The sequence below is a fragment of the Gossypium hirsutum genome, chromosome D11, assembly GCF_007990345.1.
Source record: "Gossypium hirsutum isolate 1008001.06 chromosome D11, Gossypium_hirsutum_v2.1, whole genome shotgun sequence".
NCBI classification, from domain to species: Eukaryota; Viridiplantae; Streptophyta; class Magnoliopsida; order Malvales; family Malvaceae; genus Gossypium; species Gossypium hirsutum.
This window is the reverse complement of record NC_053447.1, coordinates 57,646,223-57,670,175: the sequence shown is the minus strand read 5'-3', so window position 1 is coordinate 57,670,175 and position 23,953 is coordinate 57,646,223. Positions and strand designations below refer to the sequence as shown.

Below are 23,953 nucleotides of genomic sequence, written 5' to 3'. Positions count from 1 at the left end.
TCAGTCTCAGAAGCAGTCTTGAACTTCCAAAACACTGAGGCCACTTCAGATTTTTGTTTTAAGAAGTAAATCCAGCAATATCTTGAAAAATCATCAATGAACAGTATAAAATACCTATTTCCACTTAATGACTCAGTCTTCATAGGGCCACACACATCAGTATGCACCAGTTGGAGTTTTTCAGAGGCTCTCCAGGCTTGATTCGAGGGAAATGGGAGTCTGGTCTGCTTTCCTAATTGACATACTTTACATACATCATCATGGTCCACTGAGTTGATGAAATTTTCAGCCAGGTCCTCTCTGACCATTCGGGCCATCGATCTGAAGTTGGCATGTCCCAGTCTTTGATGCCACAGCTTGGATTCATCTGAAGTGGCTGTGTAGGCAATGTCTGACTTTTTTGTCCAGTCAACCACAAAGCTCTTATCAGCCATAGGGACTGCCATCAGTTTGGATCCACTTGGATCACTGATTTGGCACTGGTGGTCTTTAAACACAACTGAATAACCTTTTTCCAGCAACTGAGCTATGCTGAGCAGGTTTCTGTCAATTTCAGGCACCAACAGCACATTTGAAATCACTTTGGTACCTGTAAGGGTGCATATCAGCACATCACCCTTGCCTTCAGCTTGAATAAAATGACCATTTCCTATCTTGACTTTAGTTCTGCAGCTTCTGTCTAAAGACTTGAAGATTGCAGCATCAGGTGTCATGTGGTTGGTGCATCCACTGTCTAGGAGCCAACCAGATGAGGACCTTTCCTGAGCAGCTGAGCATGACACAGCAAAGACTTGCTCCTCTTGATCACTATCCTCCTTAGCTACTCGAGCCTCAGCTTTCATCTGTTGAAACTGATTCTGCCTCGATTTGGTCTTACTCTTGCAGACTCTCTCAACATGACCCTTCTTCTTACAATACTGACATACAGCTTCTGGATTAAACCAGCACTTTTCTTCTGGATGACCAACCCTTCTGCAGTGCTTGCAAGTCTGACCTTCTCTCATTGCAGCATCGTTCTTTGGTTTGTCTCTCCAGGCCTTCTTGCCTTTGTAGGCAGTATTTGTTCTTGCCTAAAAGGCACCTTCTTGGTGCTCCTCCAGTCTGCTTGCTCTCCTCTGCTCTTGAGCATATAGAGCATTGATCAACTCTGTCAGAGAGATGGTGGACAGATCCCTTGAGTCCTCGAGAGATGAGATTTTTGCTTCATACCTCTCAGGCAGAGTTGCTATAACCTTCTCCACTATCCTAGCTCCATTGAACTGCTCTCCAAGGAGCCTGATGCTGTTAACCACAGCCATAATCTTGTCAGAATATTGCTTGACAGTTTCTTCTTCCTTCATCTTTAAATTCTCGAAATCTCTCCTCAAGTTTAACAACTGTTGCTGCCTTGTCCTCTCTGTCCTTTGAAACTCTTCCTGCAACTTGTCCCAGGCCTGTTTTGGTGATTCACAGGCCATAATCCTTGTGAAAATCACATCAGACACTGAATTCTGGATGCAAGACATGGCTTTGTGCCTCTTGGTCCTCTCATCAGCATGCTGCCTGATCTGAGCCACTGTTGGATTGCCTCTAAGTGGTTCTGGTTCAACATCTAAGTTGACCACCTCCCACAGATCGTATGCCTGCAGGTAGGTCTTCATTTTGACCACCCATATGTGATAGCCTTCTCCATTGAAGACTTGAGGTACAGCTGGTGAAAAGCTTGATGAAGCCATGTATTTGTATAACAGATCCCTTAAGAAATAGGCTCTAGATACCAATTGTTGGTGCTGTAACTGAAACTAATAGATTCAGTACAGACTTGTCGAGCAAGTCTCGAGACTTGCTGAGCAAACAAGAGAATTCGAGCAAGAGAAAGGAAGAAAAGCTAAGAGAAAATGAAGAGAAAAATTGATGAACAAACTGAACTTCATTCATAAAATTGAATAATGGCATAATGCCAATACATAAACCAAGCACTAAGCTTGTCAAAAACAGCAAATAATTACCTAAACATCACCTACTCCCACTAATTACATGGAAACTTGAAATTTTAGCTTGTAAACCTATACAAAGTTGTGTTTACAGCTCATACATAAGCTAATTACATCAGTCAACAACCTAACTTAGTTAGAAATGAACTAAGATTACATTTCATTGACTAAAAATTACAAAATAAATAAAATAAGCTTGCATCAGCAGCTCCTGCATGTCTTGGTCTTCATGGCCTGCATGCTGTCGAGTTTGCTGCATGCTGAACCAACTTCATCAGACTTGTATAAAAAAGAACAGATATGATAAAGAACTTATAATGAAATTAATGTTGAAAAAAATCACAAGTGAAATTTCAAAAGATTTGTGTTCATATCTTTATCTGACAACTATATTTGCTGATCTTAATTACGACAAAACACAATTCCAGGTATAGAAACGTAATGGGATAACCATGCCAACCTAGCCAATCCTGCGTAAGACAAAGAAAAATTAGAGTGGAAGTAGCAAAGATAGACTATTCCAAGAAAAAAAATAAAGACGGAAATCATCCAAGAATCTAAAAAGCCCTCGCTATTTATATCCTCTCATTCCCCTCTTATCAAACAAGTCTTACAAAGAAGATATAAGTGTATGGAGTTTCAGCCTATTTATATGAAAGGCAGCCCTCAGCCCTGCAACGCCAGTACATCATACCAGTGTCTCTATATAGTCTTTCATATATATCATCACGCACCACTGATAGTTGAAGCTGCCAGCATGATCTAGCTATCCATCCCTCCTTTAGTTTATCTTTCAGGGAGAAAACTAGATCATATAGCAGCTTCATCTGTCCATGGTAGCATGAACAAAACCCTATTTTCCGGTACAAAACCCTGGTATTGGAAAAGGTGTGTTTAATTTCTGTTTTTTTTTTCTTTCAGAAAACCTTATATAAATTCAGCTTTTACTGTTCTTTTACAACACATGCTTCATTTATAGCAGATTTATTTGAAGGATCTTATATAAGGATGTTTGTTAGGGTTTAAGTGACCAGATTCCTTTTACTTGGGCTTTGATAAAAGTGTTAAATACAGGTGTTTGTGTATATTTTTAGTAAGCTTGAAGGATCATAAACCTATATATATCCATATCTATATTCAAATATGTTATACACAAATGAATCAAAAAGAAAAAGTCTAAGCAATTTAACTCACATTTACTCTGGATATTTTTTATGCTTTTAATGTACTCATTGTACTATGATTGTGTCAATTTCATGTATGTTTTTACTGCACTGTTCTGTACTGATGTGTTCTCTGATCTATATTCAGAATTGTTCATTCTTCTTCTATGTTTGAGAGCTGAATGATAGATCCATGATTTATAGTATACTTGATATGTGGTCATTAGTGGATATGATTAATGTTAATGATGTTAGTGACATGTTCTATATAATCCTAAGTTGTTTTCATTTTTGTTAAGAAACCCCTTTGATTTTGAGAATAAAAAGGTATTTTAGAAATTAAGTCTGTACCCAATTTCGGTACCCTCTTTATTAAACAAAACCAGAAGAACATACAAGTTGCTCAACCCAGCTTTTGATGATCTGTCATCTCTCATTAAATTTTCAAGCATGGAGTCAACTGGTAGCCATGCACCTTTCAGTCCCTATATTTTTTAAGTTGTACTAATACTATTAACTTTTTTTCTTTGTAGGGTTGCAAGACCAGACACTTTTCACAACATTTTTTCAATCTCAATTCTTACTTACCAAAAAAAAGAGGTGTCCTAACATTCATAGGTTTTGAAGCTCAATCAAAGTGAACAACAAAGTTTGATAAGGGTCAATTCTCCACTGCAAATCTGCAACACTCATGAGTAAAGATCAGCTCTCTGTCACTTTGTGGTCCTAGTAATTGGCTTTTCTGGAAATAGAAACATCAAATTTCTATTTCTTTTTTTAAAGATAGAAATCTCAAGTCCCAAGTTCTCAAAGGAATGGACAGATGAGTCAACTTTCTACGCCATGATTGTGATGCCACTGCCTGATTTCTGGGATATAGAGTCATTCTTTACCCACCTCAAAAAATGCTATGATGCAGTGCATGTACACTGATCCATGTGCATTCGCATATAATAAGCCATGATTTCAGATAGGTTTCAAAGTATTTCAGTTTGTTTGAGCTCAGTTGGACTTTTGGATGCTGCACATAGTTTCTTCTTCTATTGTTTGGAAGCAGGTTTTGGCTACATTCCATATTTGAAATTTGAGTTGGGTTTGGAGGTTTGATGAGGTGAGTTTAATTTATTTTTTATTTCACGTTACAATTTTTTTTTTATTAATCTTAAATAAATGCAACATCCATTTAAACCAAACTAAAACTCTCCAAAGTAATCAGCCTAAGTAACTACCCTTTTTGCAAATTTCTTGACTTTGGCAACATATACACATATTTGTTGTATGTATTTATAGTATAATTGTTATGGTCATGGGTGGATATGATTAATGTTAATGATGTTTAGTGATAGGTTTTGAACCTCGACACTTTTGGACATTATAATAGTTAGACATAAAATAAAAAATAGTTAATACAAATTTAAATTTAGAATTAAAAAGATGAATATAATTCTTGTAAAAATAAATATAAAATTTTCCTTTTTTTTTCCAAAACAAAAAACAGTAAAAATTATCCATTGAAGTCACACTAAAATATGGTGAAAAAATAATATATACTAGTATGCGCAGCATTATCCATTAGGGTTGAAAAGAAGTGGTGTGGAGGACACCAAGTTTGTGATCTTGAGTATATGGTTATGAAGCAAATAGCGCAACCTGGCCATTCATAAAATTTTCTAAGCGTTGCATTGCTATTAATCAAAGGCGAATTTTCAGTATTAAAAGGCAACTATAAGAAAAAAAAACCATTATCCAATTGATTGGGAGCCCACCTTATTCATTTATTTACTTTTTAATAATATCTTAAAATCCTCTTCAAAGGGATGTGATTGGTTGATTTAAATTTAAGGTAAAAGTTAATCTTTTTATTGTAATTTGGTCTCTATCAAACAATTTGAGATTATTAGTTTTTCCAAAATGTAATCATCATTCCTTGAATTTTTTTATACTTTTTTACCCAAATTTTGTTTAGTTGTAAAACAAAATACCAAGGCCATATATTTTAAAAATAATTCACATTACATTATTTGTTTCGATATAATGTTTTTGAATAAAACTTTGATAAATTTCAAAACATTTCTACGAGATAAATTTTTAAATTTATCTTTCAAACACTTAGAAAATATTTTCAAACTTGTTCAAAATGATAAATGATTTTTCAAACATTTTTATCACATCTAAAATTTCTCCCAAGGATCAAAGTATCGATATAGAAGGTATCGATACCTTGACCCAAGTATCAATATTCCTACCTGGTATGATATCAATTTGAACTTCGAAATTCAGAAAAATTGAGAAAAAAATCAAAGTATTGATACCCTTATCCTTGTATCAATACCGTTTCACGGTTCGATATTTTGAAAATTAAAGAAAAATTGCTCGAGTACCGATACCTTCCCCAAGGTACCGATACCTCATAGCAAGAATGGATACATTTACTATTGTATCGATACTACAGGTTTAATGGTCATTGAATTTAGACATTAAATGCCTAAAGTATTGATACCCCTTCAAATGTATCAATACATTTTGTTGCATGAGTCATTAATGCTTTGGTTTTTACACCTCCAACGGCTCAATTCATTTTCCCAACAACCAAAACGGTTGAAAATCAATGAAAGGCTATAAATAACAACTTCCAAAACTTCTACAACAATAAGAGAGGTTACAAGAGATCAAGAGCTATCAAGAAACATTAAGAAACCTATTATCAACCATTTGTGCTTAATTTTTCTCTCTCTTTTTTTTTTTTGTAAACACTTGTAAACATTCATTATATTTTCTTAACTCAAGTGCTTTTATTTGGTGTGTGCTTCATTTGCAAACATTCTAATCTTGTAAGGATTGTTTCTTTGTTTGCCCTTTTGAGATGGTTTGTGTCTTAAGATTTCGGTAAAATTTAAGAGAGTTGTAAGGTTAAACCTTATTCTCAAAGGTTGATCAAATTAGTGAATTTGGAAAAATCATTGGTGGTGGTGAAAAGCTAAGTACTATGGAGGGAGTAGGCAATTGGGGTTGAACCACCAAAAATCATTGTGTTCATTGTCTCATTTTCTTATCCTTACTTCCACAAAATTTTTAAAGGTTAATTCACCCCACCCCTCTTGACTATTTCGATTGACCATTTGAGCTAACACAAACTAATGAGTAAAAATTGGAATTAGGCCTGAAAATACACATTTTGAAAAATTGAGTGACTAGAAATGATCAAATAATAGTAGAGAGATTAAACCTAAAAAAAACACATAATGTAACGATGAATTATAGAATTTAGTAAAATATAATTTCTTAAAAATAAATAAATCGTAGTTCTTGTTTATAGTCTCCGATTAAAACATTTTTTTTAATCATTGGTGTTCTTATCTTTTTACGGTTTAAATATAATATTATTCGGATCAAAATAGGCATTCAAGTAAAGTTATCTCAATAATATTGAAAAAATTCGTCATATTTTTTCCAACTACTTAGCGGTATTTTTTTTTAAAGAAAAAGAACCGAACCCAAATTTTAATGAAAATAATTACTGTTAAAGAGCAAACAATATTGTATGGAAGGAAGAAATTTTTGATAAGTTGATGAATTGATAGGATTGGGCCTGTTGTCATAAAAGCCCAAACACTTATTATAATGTCTTAGGCTGATAGTCCATTGCCTTAATAAAAGAGACGATAGTATTCCCCGTTAATTGGGCCCGAAAAATGCAACTACAAGTGTTTAGTGTTTTTTTATTTTATTTTAAGGTTAAAGCATGCTGTTAGTCCCTGTACTTTGATAAAATTTGTGATTTAGTCCATATATTTAAAAGTTAAAGTTAAGTCCTCCAAATTTTTCTGATAAGCCTCTAAATTTTTTGATTTAAAAATTTTAGTCTAATAATTAAAATTTTAAGTATTTTCCATCAAAATTTGTAAAATTAGCATGTTGATTAAACTGCCCTAACATGATGTAATGTATGGTTTTTTTACCTAAATAATATAAAAAATAATTAATTACAAAAAGATATGGAAAACAGGTTAATTATGAAAATAGACATTTGCTACAGTATTTTGACGGTGCTGCCTGGCATATTGACGCACCGGATTAAAATGTGATAACTTAAAATACCTAGGGACTTGATATGTAAATTTACTGTTTTAATTGGCAGTTAAAGAAAAAGCTTTAAGGTGCCGCCAAGCTTTCAAAAGGGTAAACTGCCTTGTAAAACCCCCTTATTTATTATTTTCTTTTATTCTCTTTTAACACAAAAAATAAAGATATCTTTTACCAATTAGTTCAAAAATATTTTCTACTAAAAAGTATTTTTATTAAAAATTTGGTTTCAATTGGAAATAAATTTTATTTATTTTTTAAAAAACAATTATAATTTTATTATCAATTTGACGAACACGATATAAAATTATAATTATAAAAGTTTTATAAAAATATTATCTATAAATTAGAATTATTAGTTAAATTTATAGTTTTCAAATATAGTGTGGGTGAAAGAAAACTAATATAAATACCATTAACTGTATAAATTATAATTATTAGTTAAATTTATAGTTTTCAGACATTATTTGGAAAAAAATTTATTTTTCAAAAAATAAATAAAATTTATTTTCAGTTGGAATCCACATTTTTACAAAAATACTTCTTGGTAGAAAATTTTTTTTGGACTAATTGGTAAGAGGCCTCTATTTTTTGTGTTAAAGGAAAATAAAAGAAAATAATAAATAAGGGGGTTTATTAGGAAATTTACCCTTTCGAAAGCTTGGTGCCTAAACGCTGTCATGCGGAAGCTTAAAGCCTCTTCTTCAGCTGCTAATTAAAACGGTAAATTTACATATCAGGTCCGTAGATATTTTAGATCATTATATTTTAGTATGGTGTCGCCAATATGTCAAGCACCACCATAGAATATTGTAGCAAATGCATATTTTTACAATAATATGTTTTTTGTACCATTTTTGTAATTAATTATTTTTATATTATTTAGGTAAAAAAGCCTAACGTATGATTAACGGAAAATAGACATGTTAAATTGGTAAAATTTCATGAAAACTACCAACGATGATAATGATTGGAGTACGATTTTTAAATTGAAAAAGTAAGAGGAGTGAATTTTTAACTTTTTTTAAGCACATAGACTAAATATAAAATTTTGTAAAATTACAGGGACTAATAGCATATTTTAACCTTATTAGCTAACTTTTCCAGCCCACAGGTTATGTTTCTTGTTTTCTTTTCCTTTTCCTTTTATACCATTATAATTTTTTTGAAAAAAATACATTCAAACTTAAAATTTCCAGTTTCCACACACCAAAATTGTGTGTGTGTGTTTTAATTTTTTAAAAAATCATAACAAATGTAAGCTGTGTAAATAACTTCTTTGGGGCCTTCATCAAAAGGATAATCTTCAATTCAATTCATGGAGATGAATTTTTGCAGTACAATGTCTGCAGTGTCTCGTCAAGGTCAGTCCCCACTTGTAGACTCTCTCTGTCTCCTATTTATTTGGCTTTGGGACCCATATTTTATTGAATTGTCCTTCAACAACTATTCCTACATATTTCGGCTGTTGTATCCTAGGTTTTTTTTGTTTGTTTGTTTGTTTTTTAATTGAAATCTGATGTCTTTTAATGACCCATTCAAGTTTTCTTCATTAAGATGCTTCCTTGTTTAATGGGGGTGACTTTCTATTTATCATTAAAATAGTAATCTCATTGGTAAAATATGATTTTTTTTTCACTTTAATCATTGGATTTTGATCTGATAAGCTGGATCAAGTTTCTGTCTTGGCATACTTTATAATATACTAAGAGTGTTTATAGTTAATTCTATAAAATAATGAATTCCAAATAATTTACCATTCCACTTGCTCCGTGTGCCTTGATGCTGTTTTGCTATATAGATTATTACAATTGGAAGTGTTACAAAGTTAATATTTTTTTTTCTTGGTGTTTTAATTTGTACTAAAAAAGCAATAAATAAACAAAACTGAGATTAGAGAACCCATATCTCTTTGGATTGTATCATAAAGAAGTTCTGTTTGAGAAAGTTTTCCATGGAAGTAATCAAAATGATTACCCATGTTCTTTTAGTTGCTCTCTGGTAGGAAAATGTTGGTGGCACCTGGCAAGAATAATCAGTTGTTTCCTTGGGCTACTTTATTATTTTGTATGATATCAGATTCATCCAGCACAATAACTGATTACATTGATCTATTTTACTGGAATTTGGTGCGAGTACCAGATACGGGCATTTTGTCCGAATTCTTTTTTTAAGTTTCTCCATGTTTTTGGAGGGTCCGTGGGTAGTCATATCCCCGTACCTGTGTATGACTATGTGTTGGAACAAGTACTTCAAGCAAAATGAAGAGTTGAAGAAACATAGACTTCAATAGTGACATTAATTAGCTAGATCGTTTTAGATGATCTGTTATGTATGTTACTTGCAGTTTCTAGTTATTTTTAATTGAAAAGAGTTTAGTTGAGGAGTAGGAAGTAGGCAGCACTTATTTGATGAGGGGTGTTAAAATACTTGAGTCATATTATGACAGTATACTTGTGCAAGCTCCAATATAGTAGTGGCTGGAGTTGATATTGTCATATCACAATTTTGCAACATTGGAGGAAGCAAATATCTGACGATAATTTGCCAAACTTGTTTTTTCGTTTTTGTTTTTTTGTGTGAATAATGGACCCCATATATATATATTTTACCAACAACTTAGGACACCAATGATTGTGTTTCCACTTAAGAGAGCATGAGTATAAGGTGGCTGATAAAACTTCTGGCTCTGTTGTTTAGATTGTAGCAAATTTACATTGCATCTTTTACGTCGAGAAATTCTTTGAAAGCTATGCTATGTTGGGATGTGTGGTAAAGATATAGTACAAGTGAGAGATGGAAGCCTTAAAATTTTATGGACTGATCAATGAGTTACCTTTCATTGTTGACATTCTTGCACCAATGAACAGTGGAAATTATGCATTCACACTGATTATAAATAGGTCATGCACTTCATGTAACTTATGCTATGTTTGATAGGAGTATTATTTTTTACACAAGTTTTAATTTATGTGTTGGCAATAAACTAATTCAATTGGTAATATTTAGTCAGTCCCATGACTTATTTTTAGCAAAGAGAAGGAAAATTGTTCGTTTATTTTGAAGAGGTCTTATTTTTTCAAGAGTTATTACTCATCTTTCTAATTTTATGTTTAAATTTGTACCAACTATTCCTTATTCTATGGCTAACTATTGTAATACATATATAATAATTAAGTTTTTTCCTCATGTTATTACACTAGTAACCAATCAAGGCATTCGGAGTGAGGTTCAATATGTTGCTGTTGAGATAGCTAGAGATTATATGAGGATGATGGTTTTAAGCTTCTTATAGTTCTTTCTTTTCTTTCAATGCTGGAAGTGCCTAACACCATGAATTGTTGTGGATACTGTTGCTTTCTAATTGACTACTTGTTGAATTTTATTAGTCACCTTCTACTGGTGATCTGAGTGCAAAATCATTTAAAAGGGGTTTCTTCTCTTGAAGGTAGAAAATTTTAAGTAGAACGATGAAACAGCTAATTAAATATTCCTATTGACTGATTGTGTTATGTATTGAGTATATGAAATTATAATATGGCGGACTGTCTATGTTTGTGAACTGGTCATTATAAAGTTATGGTAGACTTAGATTGTTCTTAAAAGAGATTGTTAGATCTCGAGGGAAGTCTCATCTGTTTATTGTGTACATCCACTAGAAAGAGCAAAGAGCTTAATGTTGTATCGTCTAGTAATAAGTGGTAGAATATGAGGCCTAGCCTGCATTGCCAACAGTGTTATCCATTAGAAGCTGACGACATATATATGTAATTTATTTGTACATGCAGAGGATTTAAGTGGTGCTAAACATGGTATAATGCATACATATCTTCATTGTTCACATAGAAGCTTACAAATTCAACTCTTAAAATGAACTAGAACCGAGATAAATAGTGAACAGAAGGAAATTAAAATACTGCATTAGAATAATAAAAGAAATTGTACCAAGGTTATATACTGATATTCCTAAGGTTCTATATAAATGAAAATGAGCATCTCATTGGAGCTAACTGGTATTTTTTTTGGATGCAAAAGCCTTGTGACCGAGAAGAGGATTTTTTTTCATGCTGGAATCCACTTAACTAGCCAGCCAAGTGGCCAGGACAAAGCTGCAATTCCAATACAAGTACCCCATTGCCCCGAGTTCAGCCTCTGAGTGTTAGCAAACCTCTTCAAGAATTCCACCATTACCACTTGAAGAATTATGGTTATGGCAATGATCCCTAGAAAGAGTTTATTCTTGTGTAGTCCCTGGAATATATTCTTCTTTTCAAGTTTTCTGGCATTGAACTCATTGAACACTTGGCAGAGGACAAAAGTGTTGAAAATAAGTGTGTTCTTGACCTTTTCATCCACATCAAAGATAAATTTTCCCCTGAACTGAAGGGTTAGTAGAACTGCAACCTGATACAAGGCTTGAGCAATGAGGTTCCTCCACATGATGTTGGATATGAGGGGCTTGGATCGACCCACAGGTGGCTTTGTCATGAGATCATTGGTAGGTCGCTCAGTGGCCAAAGCTAAAGACCCAAACGTATCCATTATTAAGTTCACCCACAATAGTTGGACTGCTGTCAATGGGACTTCACCAGAAGATATTGCAGCAATGAAGTTGATGACTAGTGCTGCTATATTCACTGTAAGCTGAAACTGAATGAATTTCTGAATGTTGTTGAAGACACACCTACCCCACCTTAAAACAGTCACCACAGAAGTAAAGTTATCATCCAAAATGATAATGTCTGAGCTTTCCTTGGCAACTTCTGTTCCTTGGATTCCCATCGAAAGTCCAATATCTGCTTCCTTTAAAGCTGGTGCATCATTGGTGCCGTCCCCGGTGACTGCTACAACATGACCATTCTGCTTTAGACACCGTACTATCAGAAGTTTGTCAAAAGGTGAGGATCTGGCCATTACACAAATTCTGTTGATCTTAGCCATTCTCTCTTCTGGTGAGTAATTTCGGAACTGTACACCTTCTATTACAGCTTCACTCATATCCTCATTGGGTTGCAAAATGCCACATTCAGTTGCTATAGCCTTTGCTGTGAAGATATTGTCTCCAGTTATCATCTTGATGTTTACTCCAGCATTTATGCAAGCTTCTACTGCTGTTCTGACACCAGGACGACATGGGTCTTTCAAACCTACCAGCCCTAGCAAGATGAGTCCACTTTCTTGCAAAACTCGTTCATTGTCTATTGGATATTTTGTGTGTGCAAATGCTATGCACCTCAAGCTTTTGGTTGCCATATCCTCAATAATTTTCCTCATTTCTACTCTTTCTTCCTCGTCAATGGCTTTAACTGCACCACTTCTATCATAATATTGTGAGCACATGGCCAAGATCATCTCAGCAGCACCCTTCCAGTGCACCTGTGTAGCACCGCCATTCTCACTCTTCCTCCTTATCAGAACTCCACTCCTCTTCTTCTCTGAATTGAAGGCCTCTACTTGGATGAGTTCGTAGTTTTGCTTTGGGTCATCTAGGTTCATCCCCAAATCTGAGACAGCCCAAGAGAGAATTGCTTTCTCAGTTGGACTACCAGAAATTTCAGGAAGTGATCTAGAGTTTGGCTTATAAACAGTACCGGTTGTGTTGAGAGCAACCGCTTGTTGCAGTAACTTATGGACATTAGGTGCTATTTCTGAGGAAATACTCCCCATTAATTCTTTCCCTAGCCAAAACTCCGTAACTTTCATTTCATTTAAAGTAAGGGTACCTGTCTTATCTGTGCAGATTGTTGTGGCTGAACCCATAGTCTCGCAAGCTGAAAGTTTTCTGACCATTGCATGATCAGCCATCATTTGCTTCATAGAATAGGCCAAAGTTAGGGTCACTGCCAAAGGAAGACCTTCTGGAATTGCTACGACCACGATGGTAATTGCTGCTGAAATTATCTCCACGACTGAGTTCATCATGCTGTCAAACTTTGTCTTGCCTCGAATATATTCTTTGTTTCCCTGGTCATCTTTTGTGTTTCCAGTGAAGTAACGAATAAGCAGCACTGCAATAACAAGTACAGCCACTGCCAATCCTATCTTCCCAATTGCAGAAGTCAGCTTGTTGAGGCGAGCCTGTAATGGAGTTTCTTCATCTAACTCACTGTTTATGGAACTCATCATCTTCCCCCATTGCGTATTCATGCCAACAGAAGTAGCAAGCATGGAACCGAACCCATTTGTGACCTTTGTACCAGAAAGAACAAAAGGATTGTTGCTGCCATTGATCTCAACATGGTCACTTTCACCGGTCATGCTAGATTCATCCACCTTCAAAGAGTGTCCATCTAAGAACAATCCATCCGCTGGAATTTGATCACCAATTTTCAAGAATACAACATCACCCACGACAACTTCAAAGACTGATATAAATTGGCGGCGCCCATCTCTCACTACTTCCACTTTTATACTTCTACTTGTTAACATTAATGGAAGACAATTAATAATGGTTGCCATTAACATTAATGGGAGACAATCAATAATGACAACCACCAACTTTGGAAAAGTGGCAAGGGATAATTTTTTTTTGGTCCTTGAGATAATGGGCTATTTATTGTTTGGTCCTTGAACCTCAACTATAAATAGGCCTTCTCATTTCTCATTTCAATTCATCCCAACCAATCTTTCTCTCTTAGTTTTCTCTCTTCTCCCATTTGAGAATTCTTAAGGAATTCTATTTGTTTGTAATACTTTGGAGATAGTAAAGTTATCATCTGGTGTTAGTGCCTGAGGACGTAGGTATAATTTACCGAACCTCGTTAAATCTCTTGTGTTCTTTCTTTTCCTATTTTTCTTTCAATATTTGAGGGTATAATAGTAGTATTTAATTGTGCTATTAAATTACTATAGAAGGGATATTCTGTCTAAGGAAAGACTTGGTATTTAAGAGATCCATGTGATCCACCTCTCTTCCCTGGGAATTGAACTTCGTGTGATTTTTTAGTACAATAATTTACACGCTTCCGACCCTATTGGAACAACAAGTGGTATCAAGAGCCGAAGGTTAATCGTAGTATGCTCTGTGGTTGCAGTTTGAACTGATCTTCCACATCAGAAAAGATTTCCTTAGGTATATTGAAAGATTATGGAGAAAACGGTCGGTGTAGGAGCTTCAACATCGTCCATGTGGACAAGACCGACAATTGCAAATGTAAGATTGGCCGTGGAGATCTTTGATGGCATGGGCCATTTTGGTATGTGGCAAAGTGGGGTTCTAGATGCCCTTTTTCAGCAGGGTCTAGACATTGCCATTGATGAAGAGAAACCAGATGATGTACAGGAGAAAGATTGGAAGGCGATCAATCGGTTGGCATGTGGCACAATTCGATCATGTCTTTCTCGAGAGCAGAGGTATGCTTTTTCAAAGGAGACTTCTGCAAATAAGTTATGGGTGGCACTTGAAGAAAATTTTTTGAAGAAAAACAGTCAAAATAAGCTCCACTTGAAGAAAAGACTGTTTCGCTTCACATACGTCCCAAGTACCACAATGAATGATCACATCACCAAATTTAATCAGTTAGTCACTGATTTGCTGAATATGGATGAGACATTCAAAGATGAAGATTTGGCTTTGATGCTGTTGGGGTCACTTCCTGAGGAGTTTGAGTTCCTAGAAACTACTCTACTTCATGGTAGGAGTGATATATCTCTGAGCGAAGTCTGTGCGGCCTTATACAGTTATGAACAGAGAAAGAAGGACAAACAGAAAAACTCAATCAGAGATACAGAAGCTTTAGTAGTCCGAGGTCGTTCATACACTCGGAAGAAAACTCAAAAGGGGAGATCAAAGTCAAAGTACAGACTCGGAAAAGATGAATGTGCTTTTTGTCATGAGAAAGGCCACTGGAAGAAAAATTGTCCAAAGCTGAAGAATAAGGGAAAAGCTGCTGTAGATGCTTGTGTTGCTAAGCATGATACTAGTGACTCTGAACTATCACTGGTTGCATCATCATCGTCGTTCCATTCATATGAGTGGATATTGGATTCGGGTTGTACCTATCATATGTCCCCTAATCGGGAGTGGTTCTCTGATTTAGTAGAACTAAATGGAGGAGTTGTTTATATGGGCAATGACAATGCCTGTAAAACTGTTGGGATAGGTTCAATCCAATTAAAGAATAAAGATGGATCAACCAGCGTTCTGACTGATGTTCGGTACGTGCCCAGTTTGAAGAAAATCTCATCTCATTGGGAGCCTTGGAATCCAATGGTTCAGTTGTTACTATGAGAGATGGGGTTTTGAAAGTGACATCTGGCGCACTTGTGATATTGAAGGGCATCAGGAAAAATAACTTGTATTACTACCAAGGTAGTACAGTTATTGGAGCAGTCGCTGCAGCTTCCGGCAACAAAGAATTGGACTCAATGCAGTTGTGGCATATGAAGTTGGGACATGCCAGCGAAAAATCCTTGCAAATTCTGGCAAAGCAAGGATTGTTGAAAGGTGCAAAGGCTTGCAAATTAAAATTTTAAGAGCATTGTGTTCTGGGAAAGCAAAAGAGAGTGAAATTCGGTACTGCTATCCATAATACAAAAGGTATTTTGGAATATGTTCACTCAAATGTGTGGGGGCCTTCCAAGACACCTTCATTGGGAGGAAAACACTACTTTGTTACTTTTGTTGATGACTTTTCCAGAAGAGTTTGGGTGTATACCATGAGAACTAAGGATGAAGTGCTTAGAGTTTTTCTTAAATGGAAAACTATGATCGAAAACCAGACTGGCAAGAAAATCAAGCGGCTTAGGACGGACAATGGAGGGGAATATAAAAGTGATCCGTTCTTCGATGTGTGCCAAGAGTATGGTATTGTTCGACACTTCACAGTTAGGGATACACCACAGCAGAATGGATTGGCAGAGCGTATGAATCAAACATTGCTGGAGAAAGTTCGATGTATGTTGTCCAATGCTGGGTTGGGCAAGCAATTTTGGGCTGAGGCTGTGACATACGCTGGCCATCTTGTTAATCGTTTGCCATCATCTGCATTAGAAAGAAAAACTCCTATGGAGGTATGGTCTGGAAAACCGGCTACAGATTATGATTCCTTACATGTGTTTGGATCCACTGCATATTACCATGTGAAGGAGTCAAAGTTAGATCCGAGGGCAAAGAAAGCTCTCTTTATGGGAATCACTTCTGGAGTGAAGGGATTTCGTCTTTGGTGCTTAAGCACAAAGAAAATGATTTGTAGCAGAGATGTTACCTTTGATGAATCTGCCACATTGAAAAAGGTAGCAGATAAAGATATTCAGACGAGCAATACTCCACAGCAGGTAGAGTGTACTCCAAAACAGGTGGAGTTTGAGCAGATGGGGATTTGCCCAGTTAATAAGTCTAATTCTCCAGCCACAATGGAGGAATTAGAGGTTGAAGAGGTTCTGACCCAAGAACCACTAAGTACACCAGAACCAGTTGCAGTTGTAAGGCCACGGAGAGAAATTCGTAAACCTGCTCGATTTACTGATATGGTGTCCTACGCCCTTCCCGTTGTTGATGATATTCCTATCACTTATCAAGAAGCAATGCAAAGCTTAGAAAGTGATAAATGGAAAAGCGCCATGGATGAAGAAATGCAGTCTCTCCGGAAGAACAATACTTGGGAGTTGACGCAATTACCGAAACGTAAAAGGGAAATCGGATGCAAATGGGTATTCGCAAAGAAAGATGGATCTCCTAGCAAGAAGGATATTCGCTACAAGGCAAGATTGGTAGCTAAAGGCTACGCTCAGAAGGAGGGAATTGACTACAATGATGTATTTTCCCCTGTTGTAAAGCATTCCTCCATTAGAATTTTGTTGGCATTGGTAGCACAGTTGAATTTGGAACTAGCTCAACTTGATTTTAAGACGGCTTTCTTGCATGGTGAGTTAGAAGAGGAGATCTATATGACTCAGCCCGAAGGATACACAGATGCTGTGTAATGGCCCAAATTTGAGGTTATCGGAACAGTGGTTTCGAGACCACAAATCCGATGAGAAAAATTTTATTTTTCTTATATTTTTATGGTCTACAATTTCACAAAATGATTTTTTAAAAATTTCGTTCGAAAATTTCGACGTTTGGGCACTCAATTTAGTCAAAAGAACTAAATTGTAAAAAGTGAAAAAGTTGAGTTCTACATGTTAGAGGTGTCCAATTGTTATGAAACTTTAAATTGGAGGTCTTTATATGATAATTATACCATTGGTAACTTGGTAGACAAAAATGGACATGACATAAGTGAAATAGAAAATTTTTAAGTTAGGGGCAATTTGGTAATCTAGTAATTAAAATGAATTAAAAGGGAAAAAGATGGCAAAAATCATCATCTTCTTCATATGAACGAAATCAGCAAGGGGGAAGCCATAGTTAGGGTTTTCAAGCTTCCAAGCTCCATAGTAAGTGATCCCAAGCCTCGTTTTTAATGTTCTTTACGTTTTTGAGATCCCGGTAGCTTAATTTAGCTTATTCTAGCAATAATTTAACCTAGGGTTTATATTTGGAAAAATACCCATAGGTAAAAAGTGTTTATTTTGATGTTTTATGATAGAATATGAAGCTAGAAATTATGTTAAACAACTTTTGCTAAGCGATTTTAAGTGAAAACGAGTAAAACGACATAATCGGTAAAAATACTTAATGTTCATAAGTACATGTTAGAGTGAGAATTTGATGTTGCCATAGAAGGGAAAAATGTTCAGAATGTTATAAAACATAAGAATAAGAGATGAAGTTTAATTTCCGAGCCTTGGGGCAAAAATATAATTATGTAAAAGTTTAGGGGCAAAATTGTAATTTTGAAAAAGTTAGAGTCGAGGGCTGTTTTGATGAATGTGATTATTAAATAAGTTAAATTTACTATTTTAGATCAAGAAGTACGAAACTCGAGGTTAGACAAAGGGAAGAATAAAGTTGAAGACTAAGTTGGTGAATTTGGCTATAATTGGTACCGAGGTAAGTTTACGGTAAATAAATGCAATATTTCAATATTTATTATTAATGCTGTTAATTTTCAGCAATTATGAATTTATTTTGTGAATTTATTTGATGATGATCCAAGCATGAAATGATAGAGAATTAAAATTTAAAAGTCCCGTTGATACATAAGGATGGTACTGGATACGAATGTCATGACATTTGGGTAAAGAGATCCCATGTAAGACCATGTCTGGGACATGGCATGGGCACCGAGACGAGAGGTCCCATGTAAGACCATGTCTGGGACATGGCGTTGGCACCGAGATGAGAGGTCCCCTATAAGACCATGTCTGGGACATGGCATGGGCACCATCACGAGAACATCCCATGTAAGACCATGTTTGGGACATGGCTTTGGCATGTTATTATCAGAAGAGACCCGAGTATCCTTATTATTCCAATGTAGCTCAACGGGCTTGTAAACGAATCATGTTCATGAAAGTTCAGTTTAAAGCATAAATGGCAAGCTCAGGTAAGTTGTAAGACTTAAGAACTTATTATACTATCAATTGATGTTCAACGATGCAGCAAGGATTGAGTAAGTTATGCACACAAGTATTCTAAGTAAACAAGTAAGAGAACTAGTATGAGATTAACTAAAGAGTAAACTAGAGATATAGACATTGAGTTTAATTATTTAAGTTAAATATTGTTATTTATTTGCTAGTAAACTTACTAAGCTTTATGCTTACTTTTTTTATTTCTCTTTCTTTTATAGTATTGCAAAGCTACTTCAAGGATCCTAAAGAAGTCGGAGATCGTCCACACTATCAACTACAACTGCTCGGTATTTTATATCGAAACACGTTTGAGTTATGGCATGTATAAGGATTTAGTTATTTTGTATGTTTGTAATGATGATTTTGCTAATGAGTGATGTGTAAGTATTTGATGATGTATGGTTATTAAAATGATTAAGGATGAAGGTGTTTGTTGTTATGAAAGATTAGGTGATAAATTATGCATGGAAATCATGAAAGGATAAAATTTTGCAAAGAAACAGAATTCAGGCAGCACAGTGACGTGAATTTGAAAAATCACCCAAGATAGTATAAAATGAATTAGAGGGTGAATGATATATGGAATTAAATCTTGTTGAGTCTATTTTCATGGAAAAATAACGGTGTAGAAAAAGGAAATTTATATTTTAAGATATGTGAATTTTAGTAAGATAGGGTCAAAACTGTTTTTGGAGTCCCCTGTTCTGAGTTTAGAAAATAATTACAAATTGTACAAAAATGGTTATGAGTTGAAATTTACATGCTTAGATTTCTTAATGAGTCTATTTTCTGTAGAAACAAGTAAGAACTTCATATGAAAATCCTACAGTGAGAAAACTTATTTTTAGTGACTAGAGGTCAGGGCAGTTAGGTGGTGAAACAGGGGAGACTTTAACTAATAAACTGTACTAATTTGCTGAACCAAAAATTCTAAAAATTTTATGGTGAGTATATATATGAGTCTAGTTTCAGGGAAAATTTACGGAATTAAATTTCGAGTTCTGTAGCTCAAGTTATAATTAATTTAGTAACTTCTGCGCGATTGGACAGATTTGCTGCGAATAATGAAATAAATTTTCAAACCTAGTTTTTATGCTCCGAATTGGTAAGATAAGCTAAGTAATGCCTTGTGCTCGACTCCGGAAACGGTCTCGGGTAAGGGGTGTTACATGCTGGTGGTAGAAATTGGGTTTGTAAGCTGAACAAATCGCTATATGGATTGAAGCAATCCCCGAGGCAGTGGTACAAGCGATTTGATAGCTTTATGAGAAGGTAGAAGTACACAAGAAGCAAATATGACAATTGTGTGTATTTGCAGAAGTTGCATGACGGATCTTTCATTTATCTACTCTTGTATGTTGATGATATGTTAATCGCTTCGAAGAGCCAAAAAGAGATAGATAAGCTGAAGGCTCAGTTGAATCAAGAGTTCGAGATGAAAGATCTAGGTGAGGCCAAGAAGATTCTCGGTATGGAGATAAGTAGAGATAGACAAAGATGCAAGCTTTGTTTGAATCAGAAGCAATATATGAAAAAGGTATTACAATGTTTTGGTGTAAATGAAAACACAAAACATGTAAGTACCCCACTTGCTTCTCATTTGAAACTTAGTGCTCAATTATCTCCGAAGACTGAAGATGAAAGAGAATATATGGCGAAAGTCCCATATGCTAATGCAGTTGGGAGTTTGATGTATGCGATGGTGTGTACGAGGCCTAACATTTCACAAGCTGTTGGAGTTGTGAGCAGGTATATGCATGATCCTGGAAAAGGACATTGGCAAGCTGTGAAATGGATTCTACGGTATCTTCGAAAAACCGTAGATGTTGGTTTAATTTTTGAACAGGATGAAGCACTTGGTCAGTTTGTAGTTGGATATGTTGATTCCGACTTTGCTAGTGATTTAGATAAACGTCGTTCAACTACGGGGTATCTGTTTACTCTTGCGAAAGCCCCAGTGAGTTGGAAGTCTACCTTACAGTCTACAGTAGCTGTGTCTACTACAGAGGCAGAATATATGGCAGTTACAGAAGCTGTTAAGGAGGCTATTTGGCTTAATGGATTGTTGAAAGACTTAGGAGTTGTTCAAAGTCACATAAGTTTATATTGTGACAGTCAGAGCGCTATTCATTTAGCGAAAAATCAAGTCTATCATTCAAGAACCAAGCATATCGACGTAAAATATCACTTTGTGCGGGAAGTCTTTGAAAAAGGAAAAATTCTACTTCAGAAGATTTCGACAGCAGATAATCCTGTAGATATGATGACCAAGGTGGTAACAACAATCAAGTTTAATCATTGTTTGAACTTGATTAACATCCTGAGAATTTGAGCACCTTCAGGTGTATGGCGCTCGAGAGCGCATTTGTAGGCACTACAAAAGATAGCTTTATCGAATTTGGGGAGTTGAAGGAAGTGTGAAGATATGATTATCCTAATCAAATCTTCAAGGTGGAGATTGTTAACATTAATGTTAACAATTAATAATGGTTGCCATTAACATTAATGGGAAACAATCAATAATGACAACCACCAACTTTGGAAAAGTGGCAAGGGATAATTTTTTTTTGGTCCTTGAGATAATGGGCTATTTATTGTTTGGTCCTTGAACCTCAACTATAAATAGGCCTTCTCATTTCTCATTTCAATTCATCCCAACCAATCTTTCTCTCTTAGTTTTCTCTCTTCTCCCATTTGAGAATTCTTAAGGAATTCTATTTGTTTGTAATACTTTGGAGATAGTAAAGTTATCATCTGGTGTTAGTGCCCGAGGACGTAGGTATAATTTACCGAACCTCGTTAAATCTCTTGTGTTCTTTCTTGTCCTATTTTTCTTTCAATATTTGAGGGTATAATAGTAGTATTTAATTGTGCTATTAAATTACTATAGAAGAGATATTCTGTCTAAGGAAAGACTTGGTATTTAAGAGATCCATGTGATCCACCTCTCTTCCCTGGGAATTGAACTTCGTGTGATTTTTTAGTACAATAATTTACACGCTTCCGACCCTATTGGAACAACACTACTCTCCTTTGAAAGTTTCTCGAATTGTCTGTTTTGCTTAAAGTTACTGACAGCAGACACAACAACAATTAGAAAGACAGCAATGATAATACTCCCACCATCGTACCCTCCATCCGTTATGCCATGCTGTTTGATGCCAAATCCCAGAGAGAGAACAGCACAAACCAAGAGTATGATAATGGTGGTATCTTTGAAAGCTTCATAAACAAAGCTAAAGAAGCTTTTTTTAGGTGGTTTCTGATACCTGTTGGCACCGAATACATCGACCCGATGTGCAAGATCAGCTTCATTAGTACTGATACCATCTTTCTCATCAGTTTCAAGACTTGCAGCAATCTGTTTCACGCCTCCAAGTTTACTTAGGGTTCCAAGGCTCTTCTCCCTTACCACCTCAGTGAGTGTTTTCTGATCAACACTGAGAGAAGGTAAGCGATCATCACTCGAGTCACTGTCATGTACATCAAGGGCAATGTAGGACAGACTACGCAATATCTGTTTCTTGTTGATAATTTTCTTGTACAAAGAAACAAAAATCCTGGCAGAATATATGGCTGCAAAAACCGAACGCCACCTTCGGTGCTGGCATTTCACTATTGGAGTATCTTCTCCATCAGACATGGCTGGTTCTGGGTAACCTGTGTTGCGGTGTCTTAACGACATGTTAAAACGGTAGGAAAGAAGGGTTAAAACTATGAGTGATGGAAAGGAAGTAAAAGAAGTCTTGATTAAGTAAAGAATGAAGGAAATGCTTTGGTTGTAATGGGAAGGAAGGATAATTGCAGATATATATGTACACACTGAATCTTACTGAATTTGCCAATATTTTCCTGGAAATTTCTTGTACGCCTTCCCTTTTAACTTCTCCAGATAAAATTTAATTAGGGTTAAGAGATAAGTTAGTAGGAATTTACTTTTGCATTTATATATTTCATTAATATTACCTTCCCTTTCAGTTACAAAGAAAGTTCCTTGTAGTTTCATCTGATACTTTGAAGGCAAGGAATAAACTTTTGGAGAGCATTGATGACCTGATTGACAGCATTCCAAGGGTCTGAAAGATCATTGATTGGATGGTGAAAAATCCACAGAAAACTAAAAATTTAGAGAGAAAATCAATATAAAATGATAATAGTAGCAAGAATTACGATAAGAATATCAATAAATTCTTTAACCAAAGTGAAAAACAAGATACACGGGACTCACACTTTTTCCTGGAAATTAATACCATCATTTTTCTTTTCAGTTTTTATAGTCATGACTCTTGAGTGTGTTTGTTTAATCAGAACTAGTGTTATATATATAACGTACAATTTCTTGAACGAAAGGAAAAAAAAACAGGGCATAAAAGCGAACTCGAAGGGTTTCTTTTGTTTCAAATCGTGTATATGAATACATGTATATTATATTATATTATATTATATTATATTATACATCTCTTCTAAAATAAAAAAAATTCTATTTAAATTTTTTAATATTTTTAAAATTTTAAATTAATAAAGATAAAATTATACTTTAACCCTCTAAAAATGATAAAAATTTGATTTAATCATTTAAAAATTCATACAAACATGAAGTGCTATAATTCCTTTAAAAAAAATTGACATTCTATTCATATATATATATATTCACCTCTTATAAATTTATTTTGCTCTATCAAAATCATAATATTTTATAGTTATATAAATTTTGATATATTAATAATCTGTGATACATGTTTATTGAGACATTTATATATGGATACTATCTTTGCATTATTTTTTTTAATATCTTATAATATTTTAATTATTTTTTGTAATAGTTGTATTTTGGATTTGTTTATTATTAGGGTTGAACGCGGAAAAGTGTTTTTTGAAAAGTTTGACAGTGTTTAGTATTGTTGTTAAAAAATAATTTTGAGAAGGAAAAATGTCTATTTTAAACATGATGTTATAAAGTAGAAAATATGCATTTAAATTATATTTAAATTCATTAATATTATGATATATGAAATATATAAACTTAAATTATAATAAAAATATGGCATAATGTCAAATTTAGCCCTCAATGTTGATACTTTTTGTCAATTTGGCTATTATTTGGTCCTCGCATTCGGTATGGAGCAACATTAAAACTCGAAGCCAACATCTACCCTCTTAATAAGCCTACAAAATGCGAAGAATTAATTACTGGGCTTGCTCTAGTGTCACGGGTCAAAATGCAAAGCCCATGACCAAGGCACAAGATGCGCCCCATGGAGGTCTGTAGATAAG

The 23,953-nt window shown here is 34.9% G+C and overlaps 1 protein-coding gene and 1 long non-coding RNA gene across 2 annotated transcripts; one reads left to right on the top strand and one right to left on the bottom strand.

Annotated features, from left to right (window-relative positions):
• Window positions 1-2,441: 2,441 nt before the first annotated feature.
• Window positions 2,442-4,241, top strand: LOC107926800 (uncharacterized). The gene is made up of 2 exons (XR_001692284.2): window positions 2,442-2,861; window positions 3,670-4,241. It is a non-coding gene; the product is annotated as an uncharacterized lncRNA (long non-coding RNA).
• A 6,329-nt stretch (window positions 4,242-10,570) lies between these two features.
• On the bottom strand, window positions 10,571-22,325 carry LOC107926774 (calcium-transporting ATPase 12, plasma membrane-type). The gene is made up of 3 exons (XM_041104579.1): window positions 21,702-22,325; window positions 16,222-16,223; window positions 10,571-13,631 (listed from the first exon to the last, which is right to left on the bottom strand). Exons 1-3 carry the CDS (start codon window positions 22,320-22,322, stop codon window positions 11,282-11,284), a joined length of 2,973 nt encoding a protein of 990 aa, XP_040960513.1. The 5' UTR covers window positions 22,323-22,325; the 3' UTR covers window positions 10,571-11,281.
• Between the last annotated feature and the right edge of the window lie 1,628 nt (window positions 22,326-23,953).